Consider the following 10,841-nt stretch of genomic DNA (forward strand, 5'->3'; position numbering starts at 1 on the left):
GAGTGCTCTGCAAGGCACAAGGAGGAGTGGGGCGCACTCCACCTTCCAACCCAGAGGCAGGAGGGCCGTGCTTGGGAAACCAAGCACCAGTCCAGCAGGCTGCAGCTGGGCAGGATGCTCAGAGGTGGGGTCGGTTTAGTTAGAGCAAGACACTGAGTGGCTGCCCAGAGCAGAGCATCGGGGTAAGGGGCTGCTTGGTTATTTTCACCATCTTGTGATTCAAAGAAAAAAGGGGGACAGTCCCAGGGAAAGGATCTGACCAAGATTTAAGCCGATCACAAGACAAAAACCACATACATAAGTTACTTAGATCATTTGTTCATTAGATAGTACTTAGTCACTTAGATAGCTGGTTCATTAGCTGTACAGGGCTGTGTTTGAAAGCCCTCCTATCCTCGCATAGTGACTCATGTGGGAACCAGGGCTGTGCTGGACTTCGGAGTGGGCAGCAGGGTGGAGGCTGAAGCAAGGGTGCAGCTCTGGGTCCAGTCTCCTAGAAAGAGGCCCTGGGATGTGGGCCACATGGGGGGAGCCTAAGATCTGTGACGTGGTCCACTGAGGACTTGACATCTTTCTCCCTCTTCCCTTAGGGATGGCAGACACCCCATTCAATGGCAGTAGCAACAAGAGTAGTGGCCCCAGTGCAACCAGCTCCATGGAGGACCCTACACACACGGCCCGGGAAGTGGTCAGCGCCCTAACCACGTTCACCTGCCTGTGGGGTATGGTGGGCAACGGCGTGGTCATCTGGCTTTTGAGCTTCTGCCTGCAGAGGGGCCCGGTCGGTGTCTATGTCCTCAACCGGGCAGTGGCCGACCTGCTCTTCTTGCTGTGCATGGCGGTACTGACGGTCCTGCGTGCTAGTGCCTGGAAGTCCTTCGTGAGCCCCTTGGTCCTCCTGGCCACCAGGAGTGCCAAGTACTTGGCGTACACAGCGAGCCTGAGCCTGCTGGTGGCCCTTACCACCCAGCACTGCTTCTCTATCCTCTTCCCCATCTGGTACAGGTGTCACCGGCCCCGACACCTGTCAGCCCTGGTTAGCACCCTGCTCTGGGTGCTGTCCTTCCTGCTGACCACGCTGATCTTGTACTTCTACAACGAGCCTTGGAATGCCGACTCGAAGGAGGGTGCCAGGGTGGACACCATCTTCCATATCCTCACGCTGATGAGCTTCACGCCTGGGATGGTCCTGTCCAGTGTCTTCCTCGTCCACGTCTACAGAAACCCCCAACAGTGGCGCCGGCAGCCCTGGAGACTGCTCGTGGGCATCCTGGCCTTGATCCTGGTGTTTCTGGTCTGCACCCTGCCCCTCAGCATCGCCAGCTTCATCCTCTACTGGGTGTCCCTGCCACAGCGGACGCAGACTCTGCTCAGTACCTTTGGACACCTCACCTTGTCTGTGAACAGCAGTGCCAACCCCTTCGTCTACTTCCTGGTGGGCAGTCAGGGGTGTCACAGCCTGCAGGAGCCCCTGGGGGCTGTGCTCAGTAGGGTGCTGCAGGAGGACCCCAGGCAGGAGGGAAGAGAGACGTCCTCCATGGGCACCGACAAGGTGGGGCTCAGAGCCTGCCCTGAGCTACCTTCAGCCGAGGCCCAAGTCCAAGGCAAGCCATGTATGACCCTGCCTGGCCACCTGCCCTTCCTAACCATGGGGCCCAGTAGTCAATCAACTGGCAAACAACTAATGTGGCCAGGCACTGAGGTGGGGCGGGGACTAGAACTATCACAGTGAGGAAGACACACTTATGTTAAAAAAAAAAAAAGAAAACATTAACAACCCATAAGCATGGTCCCTGAGTACTCAGAACAGATGCTCCATATCCTGGGAGGGAGAGGGAAGGGGGAAGGGAGGAGCCCCTGGGGTGCTAGATCACTGAGAGAGAGGTCCAGGGGCCCAGGGGAGAGGCTGGGGCAACCAGGGCAATGGGGGGGCTCTAAGGGGCTCAGGGCAATGGCCAGTTAGCAACAGGTACAGAGAGGGTTCATTGCGTTAGCAGCTTCAACAACGTACTGTCCGAGGCGGTGCTGGTTCAGTGGTAGAATTCGCCCCTCCCATGCGGGAGACCCAGGTTCGATTCCCCCCCAGTGCACCTCATGGGCAGCCACCACCCGTCTGTCAGTGGAGGCTTGGGTGTTGCTAGGGTGCTGGACAGGTTTCAGCAGAGCTTCCAGACTAAGACAAACTAGGGAGAAAGGCCTGGTGATCTCCTTCCAAAAGCCAGCCAATGAAAAGCCTGTGGATGGCAAAGGTCCGACCTGGTGCACAACTGATGGTGGGGATGGTGCAGGAAAGGACAGTGTTTCGTTCTGTTGTGCATGGGGCTCACTCAGCATCAGGTAATAGCAACTGCAGCTTTCCTGTACCTGCGCCAGCTGAATGCCAGCGACGCGCCTGAGTCGAAAGCTGGCAGAGTGCAGTCAGCCATCTGAGCTACACAGATGGCCTGAGAGGGGAGCGTAGGGGGAAGGAGGCCAGGAAGCTTCGGTCCCTTAGCAACAGCCTGCAGTGGGCGTGGCAATAGGTGAGGAGACCTGGCCAGGAAAAATGGGAGGGGGCTTTCGGGGACCACGTGGACCCATCAGGACTACAGGTTTCTGTGCCAGCCCTGCTCACCCAGAGGCCTGCACACCAGGAGCAGGACAGCTGAGGGCACAAGGTCCTCCAAGTTGCTGTCGCCCTACTTGGTCAGTGCCTCCAGGAGACACGGGGTGGTTTCTGCTTAGCCATAGCCTAAACCCATGGACACCAGGTACCCTGCAGGCACCATGCATAGCAAACCAAAAACCAAGCCCACTGCCTTCAAGTCAATTCTAACTCATAGCAAGCCCACAGGGCTTCCAAGGCTGTGGGTGATTAATGAGTGCTCACAGACCACGCATACAGTGGGTATTTAATGAGTGATTGATCAAGTAAGAATAACTCTCCTTGTATTGGGCCTGGCGGTTTATAGCACCACATTTCACACACACTGTGACTTCATTTCTTCCTCTCAGGGGAGTTTTCCCACGTCCTCCTGCACGGACCTTGGGCAGGACTGGTCGTGCCTTCAGCCTCACGTTATCAGTCTCCCCACCCCCTGCCATCCTTTCCTGCCACTCCCCGACACTCACTCCACTTCACCATGTGCCTGCCTCAGGGCCTTTGCACATGCTGTTCCCTCTACCCAGAATGCTCTTCCCCCATCATATACAGAGCTCTCCCCACTGCCTTCCAGTCACTGCTAAATGCTGCCTCTGTAGGAGGCCTTTCCTGACCCTCTTGTATGAAAGAATGTAACACGTACATGCACACACACGCATGTGCACGCACACATGTATACCCTTGGTCAAGCAGATGGTCACCATGGGACAAGGACCAGTTGTCCCAGGAATCTGGGTCTCTTGGGGACATCTGTAACCTGCACATAGGAGGTGTAATGTCCAGTTTCCCAGGTTGCCTAGGGAACACACAAGGTTTCCTGCCCCAGCCCTGGCCTGGACCCACCTCGCCAGAGCCTTGGGGCCTGCAGAAAGGGAAATACCCCCACCTGCACTTGGGGGTGGAAATAGCCCACCAGCAGACTGACATGGACCCCAGCATGGAGGGGCCACTGTCCGATGCAGTGGTGGAGGGAAGGGCAGAGAGGGACGCAGAGCCTGTGGGGGAGGGTGCTGCTTGGGAACATCTCTGGAGCCCTTACCCACTCTGCAAGCAGGCCTGGGAGTCCAGGCAGGAGAAGGGACAGCAGCCACGGGAGTAGAGTGGGGGTGGAAACCCAGGCATCTCTCACCTGAATACATCAAGGCTCAATTCCATGTGGGCCCCCTTGAACCTGCACGTGAGTGAGCAAGGGTGTGAATGAGCTGCTGGTTGGTGTGCATCTGTGGGTGTGGGTGTGTGTATCTACATATATAGACTCTCACCTTCCTCACCTGGTACCTGCCACTGGTCTCCATCTGTTTCTCATGTCCGTGTTTTTTTTCTTCCCCAGAGGAAGGCCTGACTCTCTTTGACCCTGTCCAAGACTGATGGCAAAGACTGCGATCCATCAACAAGATCCGGCTTCCAGAATGAAAAGCGAGCTGTACATGAGCTGCAATTTGCTTTACGTGTTTCAAGGCTATGTTATTAGGAGCATACGTATTTAGAATTGTTCTAGCTTTCTGGGAAATTGGACCTTTAGTGATAAATTATGAAGTTACCTTCTTAATTCTGGTTCACGTTATTTTCCTTACAGTCTCTTTTGTCTGAGATAAACATAACTCCACCAGCTTTCTCTTGGTTGATGCTTGCATGGGGTATCTTCTCCTTCCTTTAACTTTCAACATGTCTGTGTCCTCAAGTGTTAGATGGATCACTCGTAAAATGACCCAGAACTGAGTTGAGCTGCAAAACTGAGAAATAAATCCACCGCTGCAGTGAACGAGCCTGTGTGTCGTGAGTCCCCCAAGTCAGGTGAGAGCTACCTGGGTGTGCGTCAGCTCTCTCGGATTGCAGGTTACCAGGTGGGAAGGCCAGGCCCTCACCTGAGAGGCTACAGCAATTGAGGGAAGGGGCCCAACTCTGGGTTTGGGTCCAGGCTCCACCATCGCCTCTCTGGGTGCCGTTGGTGGGGGCCTCTGTCTTCTCATCTGTAAAGTGGGGACAATCAGCCTACCTTCTGCTGTGCAGAGGGGTGTGAAGAAGAGATGGGACGGTCCCTGCCTCCATCCATCGCTGGGCGCTGAGAAGTGTCACCTGAGGTGACATGCGGGCTCTTCCAGCCCTGCAGGCCTGTGGTGGGGTACTGTCTGGGTGCACACCCAGGGGTCAGCACCAGGCCAGAGCTGCCCGTTCCTCATCAGCCCAGCCCTGCCTGAGACATCTGGCCCCTCCACAACGTCCCTGGGTCCCCAAGGTTCAGTTAAAAGATGTCAAACTCCCAGGGGACATGCAGGCTCTCAGAGGAAGAACTCTTGCCTGAATAAGGCCTCACCTAGGCCTGCTCTGGCAAACTACACCTCATTTCTCGAGTTATAGCCAAACACCACACTTTTCTCGAGAATTCCACTTCCAACTGGGGCAGTCTGGGTTCGCTCCCGCCAGAGAGAACCAGGACAGTGACCTGGGCGGTGACCTGAGCCGTGACCCGGGCCGGTGCTGCCCTCAGCCTCTGCTCCAGCCAGGCCGCCCCGCCGCCCCTCCTCCGGGTCGCTGTGGTCCAGGCCAGCTCCCTGTGTGGGAGGAGCCGGGAGCCCAGAAGAGGGGCTCGCACAGAGAGGCTGGAGCGGCCCAAATCCCAGAGGCAGCCCCCTCCTCTACCCCGCTCCTCCCTCATCAGCAGAGATCTAGGGGCTGAGAACAGGGGCCTCTCGAGAAAGGCCAGAAACTCCTCAGTCAGGAGTGGGGGCCAGATGCGGCTCTCCTGACCCACGAAAGGGGGCTCGGGCCTCCCGCGGGGACCACTTTGGGGGACCGGGCTGTTGGAAGCTGGCGCTCCAACGAATCGGCCTGCACCCCTTGCGCGTAAACACAACACTGTAACCGTGAAGAGAGGTGAAGCCTGACCAGGTGCAAGCACCGCTCACCTCGGCCTCGCCCCTGCCCACCCTCAACTCCCACCCCAGCCCGGCCCCATTTCACGCACCACCTCCCGCCCTATCCACTACCTCCCACCCCAGCCCAGCCCCCGGGCCACCGTCAATTACCACCCTAACCTTACCGCACCCCGTCCATCACCTCCCATCGCCCTCCACCCTCCCGGCCCCCCCGAGCTCTCGATTCCACCCCACCCCCACTGCATGCTCAGGCCCCGCCCCCAAGCCCGCCCGCCCACCTCCAGCCCCGCCCTCACCCCGCCCCTCCGCACCCCAACTTTAGCCCCGCCCCATCTCCTGCTCCACCACCACTTCCAACCCCGCCCTCCCCTGCCCCTTCCTCCAGCCCCGCCCTCCCCCCACCCCTTCCTCCAGCCCCACCTTTAGCCCCGCCCATCTCCTGCCCCATCCTCCACCTCCCAGCACCTCCAGACCCGCCCTCACCCCACCCCTTCCTCTAGCCCCACCCCATCTCCCACCCCACCCATCACCTCCAGCCCCACCGTTACCCCGCGCCTTCCTCTAGTCCCGCCCCATCTCCCGCCCCACTCACCACCTCCCAGCACCTCCAGCCCTGCCCTCCCCCGCCCCTTCCTCCAGCCCCACCTTTAGCCCCGCCCCACCTACCACTTCGCAGCACCTCCAGCCCCGCCCTCACCCCACCCCTTCCTCCAGCCCCACCCCATCTCCCGCCCCACCCACCACCGCTCACCCTCGCCCCAGCCCGGCCACTCGCCCCTCCTCCACCTCCCAAAAGAGGACTGGCCATGAAGTGAGAAGGACTTTGGGGTTGACGCTCAGCAGCTCGGCCTGTCTGTCTGTCCAGGGAAAGGAGCCAGCAGGGCCTGGCTGGGGCGGAAGGAGACTTCAGCAGGGGCCCTCCAGCCCAAAAGCAGCCACAAGAGCTCCGCCCCAAGCTGAGGACGCCCTCAGGCGCAGGGCCCATCCCTGCCCCGCTCCCTCCGTGGCCCCCGGGCCTCGGATCCCAGCGACCCCTGAGTCCCCTGCCCCGCCCCAGGCGCACAGGGGAGGGCCGCGCTGGGTGACGACCCCACTGCACTGAGAACCGGCCATGGTGAGCCGCTAAAGTGACCCAGTACTAGAGCCCTCTTCCGGTGACTTCACGACAGATACCCCACGAGGTTGCGGTGAAGATGACGTGGGGTCCTGCAGGTAAAGGGCTCAGCCGAGTGCCAGGACAGAATAGACTCCAGAGGTGTGCGGACCCAGTCGTGAGCTGTTCAGCGCTCACCGGGGGCCAGGCCGGTTCTAGGCCCGCCCACTGCCCTGGTGCCCTCTAGGACCGCCGCTGTCCAGGACGGGCACCCAACTGCAGAAGGGGGCCTGATCCCAGGGCCTCCGATGGAAGGCGTCAGCGACCAGGGACACGCAAGGGATAGGGTGACCAATCCAGGTGCACAGCTCCCGCCTGCTCTCCCTGCAGACCAGAGCCTGGGCAGATGACATCTACAAAGAATGATGACATCTCTCGCAGCTGTCCTTTAGTCTGGGGAGAAAGAGGGGGCTTTCATGCTCAGGAATATTTTCCCACCAGTCCAGAAGAAAGCACGGCCCCCTTCCCTCTCACTCTGGGCCCCCACACACTCACCTTGTCAACAGCCAGAGACCTCTCCTTCCTGACTCACTCTTCTCTCTACCAGAACGTCCTTCAGCATCCAGTTCTGTCCCAAGGTGACCACCTCAGGCATCACCTCCTCGGAGACCTTCCCAGACTCCCACAACCTTCCCCCACCACTCCCTGAGGAGACCTTATTTCACTGTCGCTCTCCCCCCACCCGCCTCTAGAACACACCAGCCGCAGGAGTTCAGAGTCCCTGCGTGCTCAGTTCACCCCATGCCCCAGGGGATGCCGGAGCCTGGCACGGCGCCTGGCACTGAACAAAACATGCGGGAGAGATAAAGAACCAAAACAAGCCATTGTACACCATCTTAATCGGGGTAGGCAAACTTTTTCCGTAAAGGAACAGAGAGTAAATATGTTCAACTTTGTGGGTCTCTGTCCGGCTTCTCAGTTCTGCTGTTAAGCCAGAAAGCAGCCATAGACCATACAGAGGCCAGAGCAGACACAGCCACGTACCAATAAAACTGCATTAACCCTGGTGGCGCAGTGGTTGAGAGCTACGGCTGCTAACCAAAAGGTCAGCAGTTCAAATTCACCAGGTGCTGAAATCTGTCCTATAGGGTCGTTACGAGTCAAACGGGTATGGTTTTTTTTCATGACACTGACATTTTAATTTCGTGTAATTGTCATGTCACGAAATCATATACTTCTCTTGATTTTTCTTTTCAACTATTTAAAAATACAAAACCCATTCTCAACACCAAAACCAAAAAAAAGCGCGTTGCTGGTGAGCCGATTCTGACTCATCGCGACCCTATCTATAGGATGCAGTAGAACTTCCCATAGGATTTCCAAGGCTGTAATCTTTGCTGAAGCAGACTACCACATCTGTCTCCCAGGAAGCGGCTGGTGGGTTCAAACCACCGACCTTTAGGTTAGCAGCTGAGTGCCTAACCACTGCTCCACCCTTCACCTGCAGGCCATACGAAAACAGGCAGCCGGCCAGGTTTGGGCTATAGTTTGCCAACCTTTGACCCGAACAACAAATATTACGAAAATGAGTTGGTGAAGTATGGGAAGCCTGAGTAGCCATGCCATGAGGCCACTAAAAATGACAGTCATGACAAATACGAGAAAACGGGGGAAATAATTGACACCCTGAGGGAAAAATGACAGAACACATGACGGTGTGAGCATTTCAACAGCAACTGTGTGAAATTATGCAAGCATTTGGAGGCAATCTGCAAACCATTAAAATAGCTGCGCTGGATCGTGGATAATGAGTCATTTTTATCTTTATTTCTTTCAATTAAACAATCAGTGAAATTCTTTTTTTTTTGTTTTTCATTCCCCGTTCTCCCCACGACCCTAGCTCGTGGGATGACCCCTATTCTACTTTCTGTTTCTATGAATTTGCCTGTTCTGAATATTTCATATACGTGGGTTCATACCCTGTCCTTTTGTGTCTAACTTATTTCACGCAGCGTGTTTTCCAGATTCATCCATCTCGTAGCTTGTATCAGGACTTCATTCTCTTCATGGCTGAATAAAATCCCATTGTATGGATGGACCACACTGTGTTTATCCATTTGTCTGTTGATGGACACTTGGGTTGTTTCCACTTTTGGCTCTTGGGAATGACGGTGCAGTGTACATTGGTGTGTGTGCTTGTCTGAGTTGCTACTTTCAGGGCTTCTGGGTAGACACCTAGGCGTGGGATTGCTGTGTGGAATCAGTGCAAGTCTTGGCTCTTGTAATAAAATGCAATTCCAGAGGCTGGGGGAAGCAGCATCCAACCCATTGCTGTTGGGTCCATTCTGACTCATGGCGAGCCTATAGACACGTGAAACTGTTCACTACAGATTAGTAACTTAGCACAAGTGAGGCCATGCTTACCCTGATGACTGGGTTATCCGGCCCTGTCAGGGACTGTAAATTTGAAAAGAGGTCTGATTCTGTAGGAAAATGCTGTGGGGCTGGGAGAAAGACAGATGCCAGCCATACCTAGAAGCAGAATCTTTGATGAGGTGAAAAAATGTGAAGTCCTTCACTACAGATTAGTAAATAAGCATTTTTTTTTTGTTTTTAAGCCCATCCTTACCTTGCTTATTGGGTAATCTGCCTCTGAGGACAGAGGAGAACTGCTGCATAGGGTTTCCAAGAGTTTGCAAGGCTGTGTTGTTGTCGTTGTTAGGTGCCATCAAGTCAGTTCTGACTCATAGCGACCCCGTACACAACAGAACAAAACACCGCCCCGTCCTGCACCAACCTCACAACTGTTGTTATGCTTGAGCCCACTGTTGCAGCCACTGTGTCAATATATCTCGTTGAGGGTCTTCCTCTTTTTCGCTGACCCTCTACTTTGCCAAGCATGATGTCTTTCTTCAGGGACTGGTCCCTCCTGATGACACGTCCAAAGTGTATGAGACAAAGTCTCACCATCCTTGCTTCTAAGGAGCATTCTGGCTATACTTCTTCCAAGACAGATTTTTTCATTTTTTTACCTCAAAGTAAAAAGTGCTGGCCTGGGAGCGGGTCCGGCAGCTGACGGAGCCATCAAGGACATTGTGCTGTCTGCAAGTGCTGCCTCGGGTCTGCAGGTGTGTTCATCCTCACACAATGGATGCACAGTTTGGGGCATCGTGTCCCTGAGGCATTGCACTCAAAGGCCGGAAGCTAGGGGAGGCCAGGGTGATAGAGAGCACCCCACAAATGACGCTCCTTCTAGGGGGAAGGAAGGCCTTTCCCAGAGCCCCCCTCAACATTCCCCCACCCTCCACCCCTGCATCATTGACCAGCCTGGCCCCCAGCCCACCCCCGACAAGCCTGGGTCAAGGAGAGTGGCCTTACCATGACTGGGTAGACCAATGGACACCCACTGCCTGGGGCTGAGTACAACAGGCCTGGAGCCACTGCTCTCGGTCAGCAGAGCTGGTGTTGTCAGGTGACCCCTGACAACTAGAGGCAGGATGTCCTGAGGGAACACCACTTGCACACCACGCAAATAAACACACTGAGTCTCCCCCAAGAGACATGTCCAGAGCCTGGGTCAGTGAGAGGGCCAGCTCAGGCCCTGTCCCCCTGACTTGACAACTCCCGACCCCAGGGCAGCTTCTAACTTTGCTCCAAGGGGACAAAGGGCCCTGGGAAGCTCCTCTCCACTGAGGTGGTCCAGCCTGCACTGTGTCTGCCCGTAGCCAAGAGCCCCGATGAGCTCAGTAGAACATATTGTTGGCAGCTCCCAAGGGACCTAATCGACACCCCTAGAAAATCCAGAATTCTTCATCTGCAGACATTTGCAGGAAGCCTGGAACTTCTGGGAAGCAGATGTGGATGAAAGTAGAGGAAACACAATTGTTATTAAGAACATTTGGGTAACACTTCCTGAGCCATTGAGTCACCCGGTTACTCAAGCCAGAAACATGGGGCTCTTCCCAGCCTGTACCCTCGTGGTGGTGTGTCAGCCAAGTTCCAATGAGTTAACCCATGAATATTTGGTAGATGTGCCCGTCAGCACTGACTGAACCAGCACTGCCCTCCATCTGGCCCTGTTCCCTCTCCAGAAGCTTATTACAGCTCCTGGTGGGTCTTCATGGAGACCCTTGTCCACCTTGGGCACCTTCTCCCCAAGGCGGTAACCAGAAAGATCATTCTACATCACACATCAGGCTTGCCATACATGCTTCTGTCTCCATTGACACAT

General features: G+C 55.8%; 1 protein-coding gene across 1 annotated transcript; it reads left to right on the forward strand.

The window, feature by feature from the left end:
• Positions 1-361: 361 nt before the first annotated feature.
• Positions 362-3,740, forward strand: LOC135231779 (mas-related G-protein coupled receptor member D-like). Its single transcript, XM_064288949.1, has 2 exons — positions 362-1,552; positions 3,510-3,740. The coding sequence occupies exons 1-2, from the start codon at positions 593-595 to the stop codon at positions 3,738-3,740; spliced, it is 1,191 nt and encodes a 396-aa protein (XP_064145019.1). The 5' UTR covers positions 362-592.
• Positions 3,741-10,841: the final 7,101 nt, after the last annotated feature.

The sequence above is a fragment of the Loxodonta africana genome, chromosome 7, assembly GCF_030014295.1.
Source record: "Loxodonta africana isolate mLoxAfr1 chromosome 7, mLoxAfr1.hap2, whole genome shotgun sequence".
Classification (NCBI taxonomy): domain Eukaryota; kingdom Metazoa; phylum Chordata; class Mammalia; order Proboscidea; family Elephantidae; genus Loxodonta; species Loxodonta africana.

Coding starts and splice junctions, on each gene's coding strand:
- LOC135231779 (XM_064288949.1), top strand. CDS start 593: ATGGCAGACACCCCATTCAATGGCAGTAGCAACAAGAGTAGTGGCCCC. Junction 1,553..3,509: donor CCTCCATGGGCACCGACAAG/GTGGGGCTCAGA, acceptor TGGGGCCTGCAG/AAAGGGAAATACCCCCACCT.